Source organism: Protomyctophum parallelum (assembly GCF_964188405.1).
Source record: "Protomyctophum parallelum genome assembly, chromosome: 19".
NCBI lineage: Eukaryota > Metazoa > Chordata > Actinopteri > Myctophiformes > Myctophidae > Protomyctophum > Protomyctophum parallelum.
Genome location: NC_139717.1, coordinates 30,364,737 through 30,389,625, shown reverse-complemented (window position 1 = coordinate 30,389,625; position 24,889 = coordinate 30,364,737). Strand labels below are relative to the sequence as shown.

General features: G+C 44.4%; 1 protein-coding gene across 1 annotated transcript in view; it reads left to right on the top strand.

Annotated features, from left to right (window-relative positions):
• Window positions 1–24,871, top strand: part of dpysl5b (dihydropyrimidinase like 5b) — a 27,780-nt gene extending 2,909 nt beyond the window's left edge. Inside the window, exons 2-14 of the mRNA XM_083790390.1 lie at window positions 4,294–4,408; window positions 6,910–7,059; window positions 13,162–13,320; window positions 15,079–15,258; window positions 15,672–15,740; window positions 15,821–15,865; window positions 16,522–16,597; window positions 17,177–17,333; window positions 19,175–19,316; window positions 21,518–21,660; window positions 21,943–22,150; window positions 22,538–22,718; window positions 23,851–24,871. Coding sequence (XP_083646516.1) covers window positions 4,298–4,408; window positions 6,910–7,059; window positions 13,162–13,320; window positions 15,079–15,258; window positions 15,672–15,740; window positions 15,821–15,865; window positions 16,522–16,597; window positions 17,177–17,333; window positions 19,175–19,316; window positions 21,518–21,660; window positions 21,943–22,150; window positions 22,538–22,718; window positions 23,851–23,936 — 1,707 coding nt within the window. The 5' untranslated portion in view covers window positions 4,294–4,297 and the 3' untranslated portion in view covers window positions 23,937–24,871. The remainder of the gene's footprint in view (window positions 1–4,293; window positions 4,409–6,909; window positions 7,060–13,161; window positions 13,321–15,078; window positions 15,259–15,671; window positions 15,741–15,820; window positions 15,866–16,521; window positions 16,598–17,176; window positions 17,334–19,174; window positions 19,317–21,517; window positions 21,661–21,942; window positions 22,151–22,537; window positions 22,719–23,850) is intronic.
• Window positions 24,872–24,889: the final 18 nt, after the last annotated feature.

The following is a 24,889-nucleotide window of genomic DNA, read 5'->3' as shown; positions in this document are numbered from 1 at the left end:
GATCAGGGGTCATACAATATATTCATATGATGAATATAGCTCAAATGGAAATCAATATACCATCCTCACAGTCCCATGAATACTCACTATACTCACAAAAGCTAGAGACTAACTATGGCCTTCGCTCTCTTCCTCTCCCTCCCTGCTGCCATGCCACACATGCAGTCAGCTGTGTGGGTTTGGCTCGAGCTTACTGGAAAATAGCAACAGCAGTGTTTTGAGACTTTAAATATCAGTTGTAGAGTCCAGATTTTCACTTCCACTCCCTCCCTAAGCCCCCCCCCCCCCCCCCTCTCAGAGTCCCTGTCAATCTCTCCCTTTTCAAGTGTCTGTTGTTTGATTAAAAAGGAATACCACAGAGAGCAATGAGCATTGATGGTATTTATGCATGTAGATTGGCTATATATCTTTTATTTTCTTTATTTTACACAGGTTTAATGTTTGTCTTTAGTTCAATGTTGGTTTTGTAAACGCCATTGACAATGAAGGGAACATTTACTTCATAATGTACGGTTGTACCTCATTATGTCTTGTCTCTCTATTGCGTTTAATGTTTGTGTTGGCACCATTTGTGTTACAAATCACCATTACATCACCTAAGCAACATGAGTTAGACTTTAATATATTAGCGCCTCATCACTTCACACGGGTGTGATTTTTGGATCAGGATATGTCCCACAGCCAGTGTTAACTAAAGGAATATATTTCATCAGGTGTCAGGCTTGCTGTTATAAACTGCTATACTTTTCTAAGTGGAATAGAAATCATCAGGGAGACAAGATGGCATCACAGTGGATTAGACTTTGTGGTTTGTCCATCTGATCTGAGTGGAGAGACAGTACTGCTGACAGCTAGGACTAGGAGTAGCTAAAGAGGTGCAAGCTATACATCACAGTCACCTACAGCAGGGGTTCTCAACCTTTTCACTTTTCAGGCTGCGACACCCCAAAATAATCATATTTGAACTGGGGACCTCCCATCCTGGGGGGTTGAGGCATTACATTTAGTTTGACTCGGTTCCATAGATAAATATTGTTTGACAATTTGGCCAATATGTTCGACCAGTTTGTTGATTACTTTTGATTCAGTAATGGGCAAGCGTTGCCTAGCGATAGGGAAGCTAAAATACGGTAAATATAAGAGTGAAGATTCTATATTAATAGAAATAGAAATCAATATTTCTCGTCTTCTCATCATTGGCATAGCTGGGTTTAGGCCTTAAACATAAGAAATCTCGACATTGACACAGATTGTCATCTGGGGAACCCGCAAATCACAGTGTCCCAACAGGTTCAGAACCTCTGACCTACAGTACGGCAGTTTTTGAGGGGCGCTAGCCCCTCCTTTACAGGCAGCTTTAATGTTTGTGTTGTCTGAACAAACATTAAAAATGCCATTGACAATGAACGGAGAACTAATATTTGTGTTGTCTGAACAATGGCTCTTACCGACTCGACACCGGGCACTGCACTTATATCCTGATATCAGAAGTGATGTCAGCGGTATAACCTTCTATGCCCATTATGGAGTTCTTTGTCAGGCATGCCCAAATATGGAGTCTGGCCCGGGCAGAGGCCTTGTGTCAGCTGTGGCCCGGGCAGAGTCGTTTTGTGGTGGTTCTGGACAACCGTGGGTCAGACCGACTCGACACTGGGCACTGCACTCCATGTGGGGGTGTGTAACGCGTGTGTCGTTTGAATTAGATGGGGCGAACGGTTCTCGAGTTACATGGATTACAGACGTACACACACAGAGACTTGGTGCATTTATAGTTAGACTAGACCTGTACGTGCCCGTCGGCCAAATTGCACAGGTGAAAGGAGCTGGCCTCATTAGGCCCACTGGCAGAGCCTGGCCCAGGTGAAAGGAGTCGGCCTCGATCATTACGCCTGCACTGGCAGAGCCTGACCAGAGCCTTTTGTGGTGGTTCTGGAGAACCGTGGGTCCGACCGATTCGATACCTGTCACCGCACTCCCTGTGGAGGTGTGGAACGCGTGTGTCGAATGTGAAGTCGGTGGGTCAAACGGTTCTCGAGTTACGTGCATTACAACAGTACACGCACACACACGTACGCACGCACACAGAGACGTGGCGCATTCATAGTAGGATTTGTCTGAGCAAATCATCGGTGGGAACACTTGGCCAATAAGGGACCACCATTCTACGATCATGCACGATGATTATAGTTCCCCTCACTTGACTTCACATGGGTCAAATGTCCGTGGCTAAATCTTGTCCCCACAAGTCTCAAGATTTGCCATTGACAATGAATGGAGAAATTAGGTAAAAATTCCGCTAAATATGACGTAAATTAAACATCAAAACATTAAACGCCATTGACATTGATGGGAAAATGTACGTCATATGTAAACGAGAAAATCAGCCAACCAATCACAGGCAACAGGCATTCTGATTGGCCAGTGCCCCTCACTCCCCCCGCCTAAAACATGATCATCAGGTACTAGGAGGAAGTGTTAAAATATTGTTTTTATGTGGAAGAAAGTGACATGATGATACAAAGATACAGTCTAGCATTCATTGTCAATGGAAACCAGCGACATGAAGATACAACGATACGGTCTACCATTCATTGTCAATGGAAGCCAGCGACATGAAGCTACAAAGCAGCCATGACGCGTGAAGCTGTAGCAAATGTGTCCAAATGGGTCCAAATGGGTCTAGAGAAAAGGTCCTTATGTAGCTAATGGACCATGCGATAAGCGCCACACCACTCCCACCCAGGCCGCCCCTCCCGGGCCGCCCCTCCCCCGTTACTGTTGTACGAAACATTTTCCTGAGTTTTAACATATTGTCGACCAAATGGTGGAGAGTGCATGCTGTTCCTTAATAATGTTTTTGTTCTACATCATACATGAATAGTCCCCCAGCAAGGCTGCTTTTGCTGATGTTTAGTATGTTATTTGTGATTGATATTTAGTATGCTAGGCCTTACTCGATGTGTATTTGTCATGTGATGTGTACGTGTGTGTGTGTGTGTGTGTGTGTGTGTGTGTGTGTGTGTGTGTGTGTGTGTGTGTGTGTGTGTGTGTGTGTGTGTGGTGGGGGGTGCGCGCATGTGCGTGTGCGTGCGTGTGAGAGAGAATAAAATGCATGTGTGTGTGCGTATTTTTCTATTCCACAAAGACCTTCCACGTTCCCGTTCTCATCTCCTGGGAAACAAGCCTTTTTTCCAGTTACCAGGCCTTAGGGCACATGCTGCACCCCCATTCTGTCTCTCTCTCTCTCTCTCTCTCTCTCTCTCGCTCTCACTCTCTCTGCATTGATATTCATCAATCGCTTCATCTTATCTACAGATTAATTGTCTCCACCAGGCCGAAGGCATGGGGAGAGAGTATGTTTTGCACTCCGTCCGTGGGTCCGTGGGTCTGTCCGTCTGTTACCAGCTAATCTCCGGCACCGTTAACCCGGTCGATGCCAAATTTTCCAGAAACGCATTATAGCGCCACCAGGAGGCCGACTTTTGAAAAACAACAAAAATCCCGCAAATCGTTACACACTATCTCTATAGTCATGTATTCAAGCCGGATCTGTCCGATATTTCATATTCCATCCTAATTGGTAAACATTGGCTTTCAAAGTTGGCAGGATTAGCCCGTTTGGAACAAAAAGCCTCAAATCATGAATCACTTTCCTACTAGGCTGAGGAATAGGTATCCCACCCTTTTCACATTGGCCTGTTATAGCGCCACCAATAAGTGGATTTTTGCAAAACACATTTTTGGAACAAAATGCCTCAAATCATGCAATTGAATTTTGAACTCTTTCTCAGTCTCAGTTTTCTATAGTTCAGATCTTTGGGAGTAGACCAGCCATTTTCTGAAGTATATTAAGGTGCCTTTTGAGTTTTCTACCCCTCAGCCTTCTAACAGCACACTGAGTATCTGTCTTAGTCATGTGGGTAATAGATCTGTGAATTATAGATCTGCTTTCCCACACTTAATAATTAATCGGTGCTGGCTGCTGACACACTAAAAGCTTAGAGAAAGTTTTCTTTGCCTCCACAAGAGACAGATCAGAAACGTCAATGAGTTCCTGTAACACAATTTGTGTTATAGGCATTAGGCACTGACCAAGCCTTAGACTGGACAAAATGTTGCCTGGACTGACCACCATTTGGTTTTACAACTTTTACATAATGATGGCTGCCACCTATGGCCATTGTACATCAGCCACTTTCTGTACCTCATTAGCCTTAGCTTGAAATCACCTGGACCTGGATCAAATGAAACATATTCTTCCTTCCTTCAAACATTGTCTTTCTGTGTGTGTAGGACTATGGCTGCCAACGCAGGGTCCATGCGTATTCTCATTAAGGGAGGGAAGGTGGTTAATGATGACTTCACCCAGGAAGCTGATGTCTACATAGAGAATGGCATCATTCAGCAGGTACAGTAGGTGACACATGCATGCACTGAAACACATGTTGGTCACACTGTACACTTGCATATCGTTGCTGTCGGTCCAAAACAGTTTTTTCAGGATTCAAATTCAAAAGCAGCAAAAAATCTACAAGCTCAAAACATCACGATGCGATGCATTTTGAACTTTTAGATCTGCTGTCTGCTACTTTTGTGTGGCACTCATTGCCAAAAAAAAAACATGACAATATGCACTTCACACCAGACACAAATTTGCTCTAGTACAACCACACACACACACACACACACACACACACACACACACACACACACACACACATTATTTATAGCACATTTCAACAAGGCTATTCAAAGTGCTTCACATAAAACATTAGACAATAAGACATGAAGACACATCATAAAATGGAATACAATCATGTAAGTTAAAACAAAACAGAATAACAAGAGAATAAATGGACAGTGACTGAATGACATTCTCTTTATTCTTCTACAGCACTTCTACACACGGTGCTACACTTATTTACATAAAAGAAAAGAAAAAGACATGACACTACGCCATATTAACGTTTCATTGTGGGTGGACGGATAGTGAACAGTGGGGTGACAAACGTAACATGCCCATACATGGGGATACGGGACAGGGCGGTTCAAGGATAATGCAAGCACCTCTATCTATAAATGCACCACGTCTCTATACGTCTGTCAGTACGTACGTGTGTACGGCTGTAATCCAAGAACTGTTCGCCCCACCGACTTCAAATTCGACATACGCGTTCCACGTGTCGAGTCGATCTGACCCACATTTGTCCAGAACCGCCACAAAAGGCCTCTGCCCGGGCTCTGGACAGGGCACCTGCCCAGGGTCCATATACAGTATGGAGCTAGCCTGTTCTGACATCACAACACTCCATATTTGGGCATGCCTGACACAGAACTCCATGGGAATAAAGGAACACAGAGAGACAGATTCAGAAATCTCCATATATGGGCATAAGGTACTCTGACATGGGTACAACGGGTATTGCATAGCCGGATGGGGCATGGATCTCCAACTTCCATCATTACCCACTCGGTGCAGTGCACTTATGGAGATCTCTAGATCTTCAGGCCGCTATACCCTTCAAACCTCTTATCTCCATATTCTAACTGTTTGAGATTTCTTTTCCATAGTTCATACTACGGTAGATATAAACAAGCACGAAAATGTGCGATGCAAAGCTTGTAGATCTGATACTTTTCAATTTGAATCATCCTGAAAAGTAACAGTTTTGGGCATACTGTATGAGGGTTCCCACCCGACAGAGACGATACTGTATATATAAGGGCACTCTCTTTTAATCTATTGTATTAGGGCAAAGTAAAACAACTCAGATGAACACAGAGGATGAGTGTGTGGGTGGTGTGGCACATCTATAGTATAAGAATAATGACTAATGCATTGTCAGGGAAACAGTGCTGATGCGTGGGAGGCGTGACTGTGTGAGCAGGAAATTAGTGAAAGTTCATCTCCACTGCCACTCGCATATTCTGCCCAATCATTTTGCATTCGCCATGGCAACACGTACACTTTCCCACACTCGTCTCCATGACAATAGTATCAAATGTTCCATGGGAGGCACATTAGTGCCATCTTAAGTACCTAATCACTATCAGCCAGCCATTCAGAAAGGATTACTTGAATGGAGACTGTAGGTTACAATTTACAATTTACAGTTCGCAACTGAGGCATTTAGCAGATATTCTTATCCAGAGCAAATTATTACACAGTGTAAGATTGGTGTGTCCCACTCCCAACACAGGATCTGCAACCACGGACCCGTTTTTATTTAACTAAATATTTTAGTTGGCATTTTAGTTTAAAAGAATTCGAAAACAGTGGAACAATACAATTAGGCCTCTGTTAAAGGTAGGGCAAAAAACAAACACAAAAATGTTAAAGTTAAAGCACTATATTCTGATAGTAATCATTGCTCTTTGTTCAGTAACAGAGATATATCACCGTCTCTCCAGCTCTTTAATAAACAGAAAATAAAATACATTTTCAGGTGGGTGGAAAGAGTACCCATTTATAGCTTCAGTCAGTTTATACTGTTCCAGTTCTAATTTTGTCTGCTCATTTCTTATAGTGCCATCACTTCCAATTAAAATTATTTAATCTGTGCAAATTCTCTCTCCTGATTCGATAAAACCGACCTGAAAATGCATTTTCTGTAGGGGAGACATGGAGACTCCTGGTACTGAACAAACACTCAATGAGTACTATCAGAAATATATAGCTATTTAACACTTATTCTAACACTTATCTGGGTCCCTGGTGTCCCCATGGGCCCCACATTGAGAAACTGTGCTTTAAATAACTGTTGCTGTGTCACTGACAAACTTACAGCTGTCTGTGTTGACATTTGATAATTGAATTGAAAGTGAATTGAGCCTCCATTCTGTTCATTGTACACACATTCAGATACATAGATGAGCAGGGCTGGGTAACGGTTTTTCCATCCCTGACAGGTGGGAAAGGAGCTGATGATTCCGGGTGGGGCCAAAGTGATTGACGCGTCGGGAAAGCTGGTGTTGCCGGGCGGAATAGACACCAGCGTGCATCTGCAGGACAGCTTCATGAACGCTACCATCCAGGAAGACTTTTACAGCGGTACCAAGGTACACAACTACACACACACACACACACACACACACACACACACACACACACACACACACACACACACACACACACACACACACACACACACACACACACACACACACAGGGAGACAGTGGTCTGTGTTGTGACTGGAGCGGTCAACATGCCTGTGTTAATGTTACTGCATGATAGGAATCCAGAGACAGCTGTCATACACAGCAACACAATCCTCTCTGGCCTTCTCTCTCTCTCTCTCTCTCTCTCTCTCTCTCTCTCTCTCTCTCTCCAAGAACTACAGTAAGTGCCGTGCCATAAAATGCATTTTACAGGTTCTGGATTTGTTTCCATATACAGTACGCTACAGCTCTGTTTCAGTTAAGGTTCCCCTCATTTGAACACTGCATAAGGTGGTGGCCTGGTGGGTGGTTCTAACCTTGAGTTGTCACCATAGACTGTAAAAAATATGGACAAAGCGTTCCCCGGGTCTAACATGAACGTAAAATGAAGCCTGTCAGTCCTTGAATTGTAAGTCGCCATCTTTCTAGATCCGTTTGGGCCCAGCTGGCCCATTGGCTGGCCCAGACAACGAGGCGGGACTTCCCCCCTTCTTCTTCGTTGGTCTTTATTTTGACTCGAGTGGGTGGGGGATCCCGTTCATAGACTGTAACGGTAGCCACGCCCCTCAGAACATGCGCAACTTTATGGTCATTCTTTTTATAAATGGGACCATAATTTTCCAAAAAGAATATTATGAGACTTTTATTATTATTATTAGAAATGAGACTTTAAACTAGTGACTGGAAGCAAAAAGTATTCATGACCATGTTTATTAAGGTAATACAGTCTAGGTGAAGTTGGGCCCAAATACATGGACTTCTATTTATTCATCTATTCTTCTATTTTTTTGGGCCCAATGACAGCGCCACAACAGGCCATTATATGAACTTTCAGGAAATCCCGATTTCCTTGTGGCTTCACAAAATATCTGTCTGACTGCCCCCCTGGTTGTCACTGGGGTTCTGAATGAGTCACAAAGTGCTTGCATCCCTCCTAACCCCCCCCCCCCTCCCCCCCCCTCCCACACACACACACACACACACACACACGCACACACAGTTGTTCCATGTTCATTTGTCACGAGGTTATTATTTAATAACCTGGACTTCCTGGCCCCTCGTGACACAGAGCAGAGGTGTGTGTGTGTGTGTGTGTGTGTGTGTGTGTGTGTGTGTGTGTGTGTGTGTGTGTGTGTGTGTGTGTGTGTGTGTGTGTGTGTGTGTGTGTGTGTGTGTGTGTGTGTGTGTGTGTGTGTGTGTGTGTGTGTGTGTGTGCATGTGTGTGCATATGTGTGTGCATGTGCGCGTGCGTGCGTGCGTGTGGTGATCATTAGCAGAGTTAAAAGGTCTGAGTGTGGTTTCTCGCAGGGGGTCTTGTGCGCTGATGGAGAGATGTTTTTAGGAAATGTCTTCTGGCACGGGTGTTGAGATACAGGCTTTGGTGTAATGGAATGGTTCTCAGTGGGTGTCCAGGGAACGCCAGTGTTCCTTGAGAGGGGTTCCAAATGGACCCCTACAGATGGGACTGTTACAGGTCCATTTGGTTCCCTTCGTACACTCTCAGAGTTCTGTGGGTCCTTGAAATTAAAAGGGTTGGAGAACCAGTGGTGTAATGGAATGCCAACACAAGAGGGGTGTTGGCATTGGTGATATGATGGGGGATGGAGTTCTCTCCATATGCCAGCTACCCCCATCTTCCCTCTACCCCATGCAGCCCCACCACCACCCGTTGACCTCGCTGCCATGACAACAACTACACTCCTCACCCCACCCCCACCTACACCCCCGGCAGCCATGCATCCCCCCACTTTCTCAATTGTGGAAATCAGAAAGCCCTCTGGTGCGTGCGTGCATGCGTGCGTGCGTGTGTGTTTTTGTGGGTGCATGGCGTGCACACTAGTTCGCTCACCATAGACTGTGGTAGTATTGTGCGGTCTCTGTGGCGACCGGGGTTACCGTGGCGATGGTTAATGTGCAATTGTGACAAACTCTTGCCATTCCGCATCCTCTCTCTCTCTCTCTGTCTCTCCTTCCCTTCATCATTTTGAACACTTTGTTCCCTCTCCCAGCTCTCTCCCTCTCTCCCTCCCTCCATCACAGTAGATTCCCTGCTGTTCTGTGTCTTTCGGGCTGCACCACTACACAAACGACCGCGTACGTAATACCGGGGGCACATTTTATGTAGCGACAGATCAAACGGAGCATCGTTGAACCCTTGGCAAAGAGAGAAGAGAGATGTACAGCACTGTTTTTGTTTGTCCCACATAATTAGCCCTGCATGGCACGCTGGGATATTTATAAGTAACCTCACTGCTGAAATTAGTGAGCATATAGGTGGAATATTGCTTTTTTTGCTTTGAGGCTGCAGCTTGCCTGTTGAGAAAACAGCTTTGTCTCCCTCTCTGCTTCCCTGCAGCTTATAACAATAAAGAGAAAAAAACACAATGGTGAATAGAAGAATAGACTCGTTCATTAAAAAGGCTAAACAAAAACAGCGTTAGTGCTGCTGAACTATGAACAAGTTGTCTTGGCTGAGAGAGTAGAGGCAGTGAGGTGGGGTGGGGGTTGGGGGGGTTCTCTATGTGATGTATGGGACACTGTCTGATACACTGTGATCAGAGGAGAGTTACAGAGGTATGCTGTCTGACACCAATAGCCTCTCCCACAGATGACATTCACAGGCCTCTCTCTCTCTGTCTCTCTCTCTCTGTGTGTGTCTCTCTCTCTCTCTCTCTCTCTCTCTCTCTCTCTCTCTCTCTCTCTCTCTCTCTCTCCATCTCGTACCACCCGCTCTCTCTCAAGGACCTCAATTACAAAATCAGTCAATGACAATTGCGGGGGTGCGGGGGGTGTGGAACGAAGCGTGTGTCGAATTTGAAGTTGGTGGGGCTAACGTTTCTCGAGTTCCGTGGATTACAGACGTACACACACAGAGAGACTTTTATAGTTAGACAATCTGCCCTGACATATTGTAGCCATAGTCAGCTGAACTACATTATAATTACGCAGGCTAGTACACACACAACATATGTTCATAAATGATTGATATATATATTATTTAGTCCTATATTCATTGTTGACAGACTACCCCCCTCACACACACACACACACACACACACACACACACACACACACACACACACACACACACACACACACACACACACACACACACACACACACACACACACACACACACACACACACACTGTACTGTGTATTCATTCATGTAAAAAATATATATATATTGATTCAGAGACCACTGCAGATATCTAATGCCACTTATTGTGCCTCTCTTGTTGCTGTAGTTGCTGCTATGACCAGAAAGGTTTATTTGATCTTATCTTAAATATTTTCTGCCACACAACTATTAATGAAATGTATTCTTGCCCTGGCTGTGACCCACCACGGTCAGTCAAAGGTACCATTATTGTGCCTGGGGATTGGATGGTGGATGGTGGTATAAGAGCTCCTGTCTCCAGTCCCGACCCAACAGGGCCTCACTTCATAGCCTGCATACAGCAACATCCAGTTTAATTTCACTCTAAGAGTGTAAAAACACTAACACTTTGGGTTCGAGTTCCAACAGAACAAATCTTTGACTAAGCGTTCTCCCTCTGTGCTCTTCCAGTATACTGCTACTGCTGTCACCACTGTTACCAATAGGCCTACTGCTGCTGTCACCACTGTTATCAGTTAAATCCAACAGACCTCTTTCCTCACATGTTTCTCATGACGTTCCTATAATATTAACAGGCGCATAGAAGAATAAATATGCTAAGACCAGGCCTCTTACTTCTCACTGACAACCTAGAGAGATAGACAGAGAGGGAGAGCGAGACAGAGAGAGTTGCAGTTGCAGGGAAGGGGCACGGCGTGGATGAAAGATGTTCCAGGCAGCTGACAGCTACTTCCTTCCAGCTTGGCACAGCAAAGCACAGTCTGGCCTCACAAGGCTCACATCTCCCGTCTTCTCGAGACATGCACGGAAACAGACGGATGTGTCGTGTCGAGACGTGTTCCCACAGCCGGAAGACTGTGTGTGTGTGTGTGTGTGTGTGTGTGTGTGGGTGTGTGTGTGTGTGTGTGTGTGTGTGTGTCTTTTCACACTACATCTGGTGTGTCTTTCTGTGCTTTCGGACTTTTCGCCTGGCAGTACATTTTAATCAATGACATGCAGGTAGACGGTGTAAGTCGCGTCAATAAATTCTTATCACGGTAAGAACATATCTGCTGGGTCCATGCTCTCCATTGCTATCACACCCTGACACATGCATGCACTCATGCGCACGCACGCACGCACGCATGCACGCACACACACACACACACACACACACACACACACACACACACACACACACACACACACACACACACACACACACACACACACACACACACACACACACACACACACACACACACACACACACACACACACACACACACACACCCTGACTGATAATCTGCCATTCTTCACATGTATACAGACATACATACAGACATACATACAGACACTGCTCACATGGCTGTAGGTGAGACAAAAGAGGATTCAGTCTGGTCACTATGGAAACAGATACGGGAGACCTCACTGGCTGAGTTAATAGTCAATCACACACACACACACACACACACACACACACACACACACACACACACAGAGGCAACACCCTGTCTGGAGGAATGGCACGGTCTTAGTGACATAACATCACAGGCACACACATGGACCGAAGATAGAAGGCAAGAAAGAAAACACATTATGTACATCTTCATCAAAAATGTGAATAGAAAGTCTTACAAATCAGTATTTGAGTATAGACGTATAAACGAGCTCTACGTGTTTTCATATAATGGTACATTATGGATTGTTATAATTGAATGTATGTTCACCCAACCCAGAGAGAGAGAGAGAGAGAGAGAGAGGAAGTGATGACAGGCCAAGTCTTTTCTCAATCTCTCCAGTCATCTCCCCGTCGTCACATTCTACAAAAAAGCGTAAACTGTTTCTGTAAATGTCTTGTAAATTGTGACTGTTGTGTGATTTTATAGAGAGGGAGAGAGATTGAAGGAGAAATAGGATGCTTGGGAGGTAAGCTAGGCATGGATGAGCAGTAGTCATGGTTACACGCAAGGGCCATCTACCATTTGTCTAAAGCCGAGTAGAGGCACCTCAACCACTCCCTCCCTCTTCGTCCATTTTACCTCGCTGTCTTCCTCCTCTCCGTCCCTCTCCTCACTCCCTCTATGATCCTCCATCCATGTCTCAGCGGCTCATGATCGAAAGATTCTCCCATAGATCATCTCCGGCTCATGGCTTAGTATTCTTAGTGCCCTATTTCTAAAAATCTAATCTAATCTAAATTGTGCGCATATCTGTCCTTTCGCATATCTTAAGAACTGTCCGACCAATGGACTTCAAACTCAGTGCACATATTGCAGAGGACCAGACACGAGTGCAGTGACTGCAGCGGGAAGCGGTTGTCCAGTGTGTGTGTGTGTGTGTGTGTGTGTGTGTGTGTGTGCGCGTGCGTGCGTGCGTGTATAATGTATCAACGAGTAGACAAACAATTAGTCTTATTAATCACACAAGCTTATACTTGTATATCTGCTATTTGTAGATCTACTATTCTTGATACTGTATAATAATACAAAGCAATTCAGATATTTCTGATGGTCAGGCATGTACAGTATAGTGGTCGTGTAGGCTTTGTATAGAGACTGGAGGGGTGGGGCGTGAATAGAGCTGAGAGGGCAAGATGTATCATTCAATATGTGTCAACATGAACGCTAGTGGTTCTCCTGACCGTGGCCACACACAATCCTTGCAGGTCTCATTTGGATGCCACACACACACACACACACACACACACACACACACACACACACACACACACACACACACACACACACACACACACACACACACACACACACACACACACAGTGCACACCCCCTTCTTTCTATTCTGTTCTCTAATAATCAATCATTCTGTCCCCCCTCTTTTCCTCTCTCTCTCTCTCTCTCTCTCTCTCTCTCTCTCTCTCTTGTCTCTCCTCTCCAGGCGGCTCTGATGGGTGGTACTACCATGGTAGTGTCCCTTGTCCTGCCTGAGCAGCACTGCTCCCTGGTGGACGCCTATGATCATTGCCGCGCCATGGCCGATGCCAAGGCCTGCTGTGACTACGCTCTGCATGTGGGGGTGACCTGGTGGGGACCCAAGGTAAGGCAGGGCAGAGCCACACTACTCTCTGCATGTGGGGGTGACCTGGTGGGGACCCAAGGTAAGGCAGAGCCACACATGACCACAAAGCACAGGAGACACTGGCGCTGTGCACAGTGACCGGAGTGGGCCTGCCTCAAGATTCAGGATTCAGAATATCACATAATTGTGGATATAATACTACTAATACAAAAAAAGATTATACAGGATTATACAGATATACAGGTTAAGAAAGTCAGATAGCAACAGTGTTAATTTTTTTGTCCTTGTTCAGGGCTCAGACATCCGCAGCAGAACTCTTACTGAGTTTTGAGCCCATGCAGAGCTTTGACACACTTCAGGCTTGCCTGTCCGTATCGGCATACAAAGTATGTTGGGGTGATGTTTGTCCTCCTTCAGAATCCTTTTTCCTCTGTTTACTCAAACACCTGCTGTCATTATGCGCTGAACCACCTTCTGCAAAGCAAACAGAACAACTGGCAGTTGTAGGTGCATATATATATGGAAGAAATACATTTAACCTCTTTACTGCTCCAAATGAGCACATTGCTGCCTTGTGTGGTTGCCTTGCATGGTTGCCATGGTTTGTGAATGTGTGATTAGTGAATACACACTGTAAAGCACTTTGAATGAAGTTGTGATGCTATATAATGCTCCTCATATGCCAGTTTATTCCTTTGTCCTCTGCAGATTTATAATGAAACAGCCTTTTCTTTTATGAGTAATATGTCTAATGACCTAGATTAAATTGTAGGAACTAGGTTAACTCACACATGCACATTAAACACATCAGACAGATTCAGAGTCACTGTCGTTGGTTGGTTCATATTAGGTGATGACTGGGGTCATAACATCATCTGCATCCTGTGGTTTGAACCACTAGTCACCACTGTTACTCTGTAGTATTTAGTATTTATGCACATAGATCGTTAGATGTGATCTACTGTATGTATGTAAGCATTGCCCTGAGCCCTAGAGCTGGAGCCTATCTCCTGTTTCCTGTTTATAATCTGCTTATATCACTGTATCACCATCGGCAGTGGCACAGGGGTAGAGTCCCGGCCCCCCCCAGAGTTAGTGTCGAAGTGTCCTTGAGCAAGACACTGAACCCCAAATTGCAATGCGTATTTATGAGAATAATTATACAGCGTTATGAGCATATTATAAGTAAACTTATAATATGCAATTATGCATTATAGACATGGGATGCAAGTGTTACCATAAAGTCTATATGGTTTCTCTTGGCTGTATTTAGTGTGAGTTCCAGAGCTGTTCTGTGCTGCTATAACCTCTTTGAGGGTTGTCACCAATGTGAGAGGAATGCTATCATCAGCTGGCTGCTCTCCAAGCTCATTTCATGCCCTATATCACACACACACGTGCACGCGCACGCACGCACACGCACACACACACACACACACACACACACACACACACACACACACACACACACACACACACACACACACACACACACACACACCTTTTGCCTCTGTTCACTGCACACTGGCCTGTGGCCAATTATCCCCTCTCTCCATTACCGCTACAACACCTGATGATGGGTCGGATAAGAGGAACATTCATCAAACATAGCCAATGTATACTCTCGCAACGTGTTGTGAGCTTGTACATCGGATATTTTCGGCAAAGTCATTTGCTGTAGAGGGAGAAAATGAGGGGGCTAAGTATAGGCCACAGTCTGGGGTAACCCAAACAACGAACTGTGATCCTTGAACTCTCTGTCCTGCTGAACTTCAGGTGCGTAATGAGATGGAGACTCTGGTGAGGGAGCATGGGGTGAACTCCTTCCAGATGTCCATGGCCTACAGAGACACCATGATGCTGAAGGACTGTGAGCTGTACCAGACGCTGCAGACCTGCAAGGACATCGGGGCTATCGCACGCGTCCATGCTGAGAATGGCGAACTGGTCGCAGAGGTATACTCACATAACTGTGCTTGCACTTCCGCAGTCTTTTGAATCTGTTTCTGCACGGTAAAAGTTGAGAACAGGAAGCTGCCATCTGCTCTTCAGACCGGAAGGGTGTTCTCCCAATCATGAAATGTTCACGAAACCGTTAAAAAACATATTTTTGATTTCCCATTTCTGCTAAGCAACCATCTAGATACGCTTCAACTCATTTGGTTTCCAGTAGGACATACAGTATTACTTGACTGCACAGGCGGGGAAATTATGTAGCATCCATTTTATTTTCAACTCGCTGTCAGAGGTTTTTAGGTAGATGGAACCATTTGAAAATTGTCGGAGGGATTGTCTGTCTTGAGTGACTTTGCAATAGTTGAAGTTAACAGTGAATAACAACTTTGTACAATTTTTGTTTGTGTTCTCAGGGAGCCAAAGAAGCTCTTGATTTGGGCATCAGTGGACCAGAGGGAATTGAGATCAGTCGACCGGAGGAGGTGAAGACATTTTTGAGATGTGAAATATATTCTACAAGCTGTACGATTTATTTATATCTCTGTCTTCGTCCCGTCAACAGCTGGAGTCAGAGGCCACTCACAGAGCTGTCACCATCGCCAACAGGGTAAGTGTGCACCCGGTGTTGGTTTTAAACAGCTAATCAGTCTATGGCCACGTGATTTTTTGCCATAGAGTTATTTTCTTTTATCACATGGCTTTTAATTTATGCAGTAAACAAGGTAAGGTATATGCGGTAACATGCAGTGTAACACTGGTGTCCCTATTTTGGGCATTCATTAGGCGGAATGTTAAAATAATTACCACTCTGACTCTACAAGATCATATGTAATTTATATGAAAGCGGCGACCGTCAATTTACCTTTTAGCATTGCTCTGGTTACTATGGAGAGCCTCCGTCCCCACCAGCTATGGGATTTTTAAATCCAGCTCCATTGAGTCTCCATTATAACAGGGTTTTCAAAGCGCTGTATCTCTAAAGCTTCGAGCGCTGACCATGGTCGGCCGTCACGCATCCCGGCGATCGTAAATCATTTGTGAGTTTGTATCGCCTCGCTGAGCACATGTAACTGTTTGTAATGATAGCTAAGGGGTCTGACCTACGGCTAACGATGACTGTGCTCACAACAACAGCCCCCGCCTCACTGAATAACTCGGATATGAAACGAGGAGCGTAGAGTGAGAGCGGACGAGTGGCATTCGTTAGGTGTGCTTATGCTACCACCTAGCGGCAGTAATGGAGTTAAATTCAAATGATTGCAGGCCCATTGCCCGATCTACCTGGTGAATGTATCCAGTATGGCTGCTGGAGACATGATCGCTGCTGCAAAGATGCAGGGTGAGTAGGGTGAGTCAGAGAAAAGATCATCGTGGGGATGATGATGATGATGGTGATGATGATGTAGTAGAAAACAGTAATTCTACAATGATGATGATGATGATTTCACCTTAGCACCACCCACCTGAACTTAAGCCTCGCAGCCTCGCAGCTGTTGTTGTATGATAATGGGGGAGGGGTTATAGGGAGGGTATTTCTGATTGGGCCTTTTGACTCAAAGGCTTTCAGCTTTCAGGAAGAAACCAAAAATACACAGGGAATACATTATTTGAATATTCTAACCACACCTGGGGGTCTGATAGAGTAATATTAACTCCATAACACATACAAAACAGAAAAAGTCAAAACAATTACGGCACTCCATCGGTAAAAAACTAAAACCAACAACCCTTCACTTATAGATTATCAGATTAATTGTAAAAGTAATCAATCAAAAGTTAATAAAGATAAGCCCAGATGCAACTCAAATCTCTCTATTTTTCCATCCTTCGTTCTCTCCTACTCCACCCCTTCCTTCTCCATTGTGCCTTCCTCTCTTCCCTCTATCCTTCCATGTTTTCCGGTTCTCTCCGGTCACAGGTAAAGTGGTCCATGCAGAGACCACAGTGGCCCATGCCTCGTTGAATGGCATGAGTTATTACCACCAGGACTGGGCTCACGCCGCGGCCCATGTCATTGTCCCACCGCTCCGCCTCGACCCCAACACTCCCAGCTACCTCATGGGCCTACTGGGCAAGTATGTCCTGCACACTGCTTGTATCGTGGAGCAAAGACACATGTACACGTTTATTCATTACAGTATGTATTTATGTACTGAAACACCCAAACATAAACATCATAGTCTATCTCCTGTTTTTGTAGCACGAGGCAAGTTGATGTACAAGTACACCCCCTGGACATGACGCTAGTATGTCGCAGGGACTTACCCCCAATCTATCAGTTAGAATCTAACTGATGCTGAGTGCCAAACAGGGAGGCACTGGGGGCATAGACATATAAAGGAGCCTCTTCCGGCTATGGGGCATCTGTATCTCAAGGGAAGGCAAGCTTTCCCGAGATTCCTTGCAAAGCGTAAGCAAAGCAGAAGCCTGCCAAGCTTCCGGGTACGTAACGTAAGGAGACGTTCGGTAGGCCAATCAGAGGCGTGACTCACTCTTTCCCAGCGCCACTTGCTTTGGAAATGTAAACGGAAGTCCCGTAAAAGACGTGCTGTAATTGTCCAGTAGTCACTTGTGTGGCAGCGACGCAGCGTCCCTTCAGCACTTCCGCTTGACTTCCTCCTCCCGTTGGAGACAGGTCGCTCCAACAAACTGCAGCGACCAATGAGGCATCTATATTTTTTAACATCTATGGCACTGGGTCCTATTTTTCCCAGTCTTTGGTATGACCCGGCTGGGGATCGAACCCCGACCAGCGACCTCCCAGTCCCAGTCCCACTGAGCTGGTAAACTCTCGATTGTGAACTTGACCTTTGACTTTTCCAGCCAAAAACATAATCATCTCTTCAGGGCAGCCTACTGATTATTCCGTCAAATTGTCATGGTGCACCCGGCTTCACCACGGAGGACTCAAACCCCTAGTTTCTGCAGTGATGGGCAGCAACCTTTCCCTCCCAATTTCACAGAAGTCTGTTCTGTACTGTACTGATAATTGCTTCCAAGGCAGGGCAAAACTAACAAAGGAAAGTAATGACCATCAATAGCATAATATTGAGACTATTGAGTCAGCTCAAATCTGACAGTCATGCCATCGCCGATAAATATTTCGCATTCTGCAAACACAATCTGCAAACACAATCAATGTGGCAACACAGTGGCCCAGCAGAAATGTGATCATTCAGGATCTGACAGCATGCGTAGATATCACAGTCATCAGCGTTTTATATGCAAGTGGTGCATATAAAACATAGCCGAGACATTTGATGCCTTTAGATTAGAAATATAACATAAACATAAATGTAATGCAGACATTACATTCCTCACTGTTAATTATTAATTTGTAACTCTGAGACCTTTCTGGGTTCATTTGGTGTTCATTTGGTGTGTGTGTGTGTGTATATATATATATATATATATATATATATATATATATATATTTATATATATATATATAATATATGGCCAGCCTCTTACAGTCTCATAATGACCCTCTTAATATATGGCCAGCCTCTTACAGTCTCATAATGACCCTCTTAATATATGGCCAGCCTCTTACAGTCTCATAATGACCCTCTTAATATATGGCCAGCCTCTTACAGTCTCATAATGACCCTCTTAATATATGGCCAGCCTCTTACAGTCTCATAATGACCCTCTTAATATATGGCCAGCCTCTTACAGTCTCATAATGACCCTCTTAATATATGGCCAGCCTCTTACAGTCTCATAATGACCCTCTGAATATATGGCCATCCTCTTACAGTCTCATAATGACCCTCTTAATATATGGCCTGCCTCTTACAGTCTCATAATGACCCTCTTAATATATGGCCAGCCACTTACAGTCTCATAATGACCCTCTTAATATATGGCCTGCCTCTTACAGTCTCCTCCATCATGTGCTCTGTAATGTTTTCAGTGACACGCTGAGTGTAGTGGCCTCAGAGCACCGGCCCTTTGGCACCAAGCAGAGAGCTCTGGGTAAGGAGGACTTCACCAAGATCCCCCATGGAGTGGCAGGGGTCCAGGACAGAATGAGTGTCATCTGGGAGAGGGGTGTTGTAAGTACACACACATCATGCTCACGCACCCACACACACACACTCACACACACACATACACACACACACACACACACACAGGTCTGTGTTGTTGTCAGATGACTATTTCCAAGACTGTTGTAAGTCCACAGTTGACTCAAAGCAAAGAAAACATGTCTGCTGCTGTGAAGCTGTAAGAGTATCGACAGAACTGGACAATGTTTTCTGGCTGAAATAATATTCTCACAATGCAAAATACAAGAAATAGGATTTATCACTTGCATTGAGAGAGATGGAAATGTTTATAATGAACTGAAGTATGTCTCCATGACTACTTTCACAAGCTTGAGATTATTGAGGCTAGGTGGAGCTTTCCTAAAGCGGTTTGCTCGTGTACGCAGAAGTGCTATGGAAGCCTCGCAGAAGTGTTCTGTTTAAAAGGAGACGGGAAAGCTGTTAAAATCCAGCCGACAATCTTCAGTGAGTATTTCTATTTCATGGCCTTGGATTAACTGGGCGGTATCACTGCGGATAGTTGGAGGCTGAGCAGATGATGGACCAGTTTATCCTGGTACAGGCTTTAGTTAAGCGCATGTTCGACCGTTGTTTCCGCATGTCGGACCTTTGGTGTGTCGGATCTGCGTGTGCACCCCAGTTTATCCACTGGGTTCAAGTGGACCCGTCAGGACTGGGCCGACACAGCTTCTACAGCTTCCTGTAGACAGGCCCAGCAACTCCCTGGCTGTGCCCATGATGCTGCTGTGCCTGCTCCAACCGCTGGCAGAGGGTTGTGATCAAGTACGGGGAGACACAGGGTGCGTCAAGCAGATCCTGCTACATGTGCAGTGAGGAGTAAACTCATATTTTGGAAAGTGTCTCATTGGAGGGATAAGAGCGTATGGAATTAGAACAGACTCATAATTATCCGTATCCGTAAAAACAGATTTGTACTCGTATAGGCAATTCGTAACAAACAGTCTGTTAGTGTAAATCACATTTGTACCTGTAAAGTAAGATTCGTAACTCTTATCTCAAATTTTCACTTCTGTGTCTCAAATACCCACTTTCGTGTCTCAAATACCTACAACTGTCTGTCAACTTTTTAGAAGGAGATTTATTTGTGACTCTCCACTGATTTTTGTGAGTAATTATGAGACACTTTTACCTCGCTGTTTGTCATATGATTTGTAACTTGTAGAAAATAAAATCACTTATGCACGCAGAGTCATTTGTATTTGTATCTCACATTTGTGTGTCAACTTAACTCAAATTTAGTTCATTTGCAAGGATGTGTGTGAGTAATTTTGAGACTGAGAGAACAGTGTCATAATTATCTGTATCTGTGACAACAGATTTGTACTTGCAATTCGTAACTCTAATTGTCAGATGTATCTCAAATCTTAACATTTTTAAGTCATATATGAACATTTGTAAGTCAGCTTAGTTGACGCAAATGTAGCTGTTCATGTCCACGGATGTGTGTGTAGTTTGGCTCCCATGGTGCGACGAATCTGCCGTCTGAAAATGACGTCGGTGACCTTACCTCCATTTCATATACCTTGGATGCAGGTGGTTATTGCCCCACACAGTTGGAGTGGAATATAAAGCTATAGTGGCCCCACTGTGAAGCTCTTGTTTCCTTTGTGACTTGATTTGATTTAGTAGACGTCATGGTTAAAAGAAACACAATACAAACACATGGATATTATGAACACAATAAAGTCAGTGACTTATTTCCATTGTGGTCCTTGGTTTCTTAACCACTTTCACTTTCACTTAAAAGTTTTCCAGAATGGAATCTGCAAGCTCACAACGCATCTTGATGTGACCACAATGGAAACAAGACATTTTGTCGCTTTTTTGTGTCTCATCCATTCGTACAACTGTACCTCTGAAAACGTCAATAACATATTGACATTCAATCAATCAATCAATCAATCAAAAGTTGTTCTTGACAATCTTGCCCTATGTAAACACCTACCTGTATATGAACAACATACCTATATAGACAACATATCCATTCATGTCATGGGGCAGGTCTGTTGCCTGTTAGTGGCTAACACTAGTTTTTGATTATCTGATCCATCCCAACGCCTCTCAAAACCCAACCCTACGTCCTAGCCGCGAGAGGTGGAAGCAAGCCACGCTGACCGACAGGTCTCCAGTCAAACTGCAGGCTAATCACCTGTGTGGTGGATAAATGATTATATCCATCCCAACAGGTGACCGGAAAGATGGACGAGAACCGCTTTGTGGCTGTGACGAGCTCTAACGCAGCGAAGATCTACAACTTGTATCCACGCAAGGGCCGCATCATCGCCGGGGCTGATGCAGATCTGGTGGTCTGGGACCCTGACGCAACCAGGTACTGAAACCTAACTTTTTGTGTTAATTCATAAATGAATGCTGTACTTGATCATAGTGCCACACAAAATTATCAGAAGTATCAAATACACAAACTCAAAATGCTCGAAAAGCTCATTTTGAGCTTGTAGATCTGATAGCTATTTTTTTATTTGATCCTGACAAGTACAGTTTGGGAAGTTTTCACACACACACACACACACACACACACACACACAAACAAACACACACACACACACACACACACACACACACACACACTAATGTCTGTTTTTCTCTGAAGGACCATCTCTGTTAGCACTCAAGTTCAGGGTGGGGACTTCAACCTCTACGAGGGTATGCGTTGCCATGGCGTTCCCCTGGTGACCATCAGCCGTGGGCGTCTGGTGTGTGAAAATGGAGTCTTCATGTGTGCCGAGGGTTCTGGAAAGTTCTATGCCATGCGTACCTTCCCAGATTTCCTCTACAAGAAGATGGTACAGAGAGAAAAGGTACATAACATGAATGCAGTGCACTATGACAGGTAGTCACTGGGAGAGGGGAGCTTACATTACAGTTTCACCCAGCTGATGTATGCGCCTCAGATGTCTATACCCACTCCTCTATGGCCACTCCCTAATATTACCAACTGCACTATCTATCTATCTATCTATCTATCTATCTATCTATCTATCTATCTATCTATCTATCTATCTATCTATCTATCTATATCTATATCTATATCTATCTATCTATCTATCTATCTATCTATCTATCTATCTATCTATCTATCTATCTATCTATCTATCTATCTATCTATCTATCTATATATCTAAGTCTATTTATTAATAGATATATATTGTACCTCTGACTTTTCACCCCTTTCCTGTCGTTTTCAGACTCAGGCCTTAAAAGGAGTTGACAGGGACCCATACTCTGGTGATGTGGCCATGGTTGCTATCTCTCTGAAGAAGGAGCTAGGGCTAGGCCCCATAGACGGAGAAACGCCCTGCAAGGCCTCAGCTCCTCGGGGGCAGCATGCTGGTCGAGACCTCCACGAGTCCTCCTTCAGCCTCTCAGGTTGGTTTCAGTAATAGGTTAAATAATACACTGACTGAGTTCAAATCCAACTCCAGTCCCATCTTGTCTCGCATGTCTCTAATCTCTATCTCTCTCCTCAACTTTGCTCTCTCTGCACTTCCTTTAAAATACTCCAACGGTTAAATCTTTAGAAAATGTGTTTTGGGACAGTTAATGTCAAGATTTATACAGTATGGAGTCCCCTGTACAAGATGTTGAAACTATGCAGCACAGCAATTGTGCAACAGCAATGCTTTAAGCATTGGACTTTAATCTTCTTCCTGCTCTTTTTCATTTTGAATTTATAAATTAAATGCTATTGTGGTTGTACCAGTATGGCAGAATCTGTTTATTATTGTCTCCACCAGGCCGAAGGCATGGGGAGAGAGTATGTTTTGCACTCCGTCCGTCTGTGTGTCCGTCCGTGTGTGTGTCCATCCATCCGTGTACATCTAATCTCCGGCACCGTTGGCCCGGCCAATGCCAAACTCTGCACACACACTCCCTGGATGCGAAGGACAAACCTCTGCCCCCAATTCGGAACGGCCTGTTATAGCGCCACCATGAGGAGGATTTTTTGCTAAACACATTTCATTACATTACTCGCACACATTTTATCCATACATCACACAAATCGGTATACACTATCTATCTCTATAGTCATGTGATCGACACGGATTTGTCCCATTCCCCATATTCCATCCCGATTGGCTAAGATTGCCTTCCAAAGCTTGCAGGATTGGTCCATTTTGAACAAAATGCCACAAATCATGAACACGTTTAATTTCCGTGAAATTATACATTCCCACTATGCGGAGTACAAAATGCCTTTTAATTCCTGTTTTACCCATAACTGCACTGATCTGTGTACAACTTTTTATGCACACTTCCTAGAGGAAAAAACCTTTGCCCTGCACCACCTCATGGTGGTGCATGTGCCACATGTGTCACATGCACCACCATGAGGCTGTCTTTTGCATATTTCTTTATATTACTCGCACAGATTTTATCCATACATCACGCAAATCGGTATACACTATCTATCACAAACACTCTTATCCTCCTGGTGGAGACCTGTGCCCCGAGGGGCATCTTTTCTAGTTAGTATTCTTAATGTGTCTTTTTCTCTCAGGCTCCCAGGTGGACGATCATGTTCCTAAGAGGTCTTCAGCCCGTATCCTAGCCCCACCTGGTGGCCGCTCCAGTGGTATCTGGTAACCACGGATACCGGTGCATCTACACTCGTTGTTTTGTACATATCTGAACAACCAGGAAAACTGCACTGATTTTCAACCACAGGATTAGAGTCAGAGGGGAAATCAAATTCAATGGCTGCTCTGTGATTGGTTGACAGTCTTGATTGATTGGTGATATAATTGGTGATCTGCCAAAGTGACTTTCCGTGTCTAATTTGTGTCTGATTGGAGCGATTTACCTCATTAATTATATGAAGGGCTAATTATGAATTTAAATGATTTGCCAAATTTCAGCTGATCACATAAAGCATAGATGAATTCTGTTCATTGTTTTTTCACTTAGTGTCCCTGCAACAAACATTAACAAGACGGCAAACTTCTGTGAAAAGTCAAAACCAGTACAGTTTTTGATGGTTTGAACCGAATCGATGTTGACTGGATTATTTAAACAATTGTAGAGGCTGAATTCAGTGAAATGATGTATATCCCCCTTTCACACACACTTGCATATGCAGTACACTGTAGAGACACCATAGCTTTAGAACCAACCAGGTGTTTCTTAATACCATGCACACACCCTGGTTTGTGTGTTGCCTACACCCTGTGGTCGCTTCTCCTAGTAGTGTATCATGGGTTTTATTTGACAATTATCATTTGGATGAACTGTGCTGTGTGGTGATGAAATCCAACTGCTTCTTCTAACAGTCTAGAGTGTGAGATTAACACGTCACTATCTAGCTAGAGACAAGACACCACTTTCACCCACTCTCACATCCACTGACTGAGAATACTTACATACAGTAGGCCTCATTCATCCGAGCACTGCATGGGAATGTACCATGGTCTTTAGATTACAAGTCAAGATTTGTGAACCTTTCTGCCTGACATGTTAACAGCGTTCCACAGGAACAGACCACTTAGGACCAAATGAATTCAACAACTATCTTTCACACAAATACCTTTGTGTGCAATTGT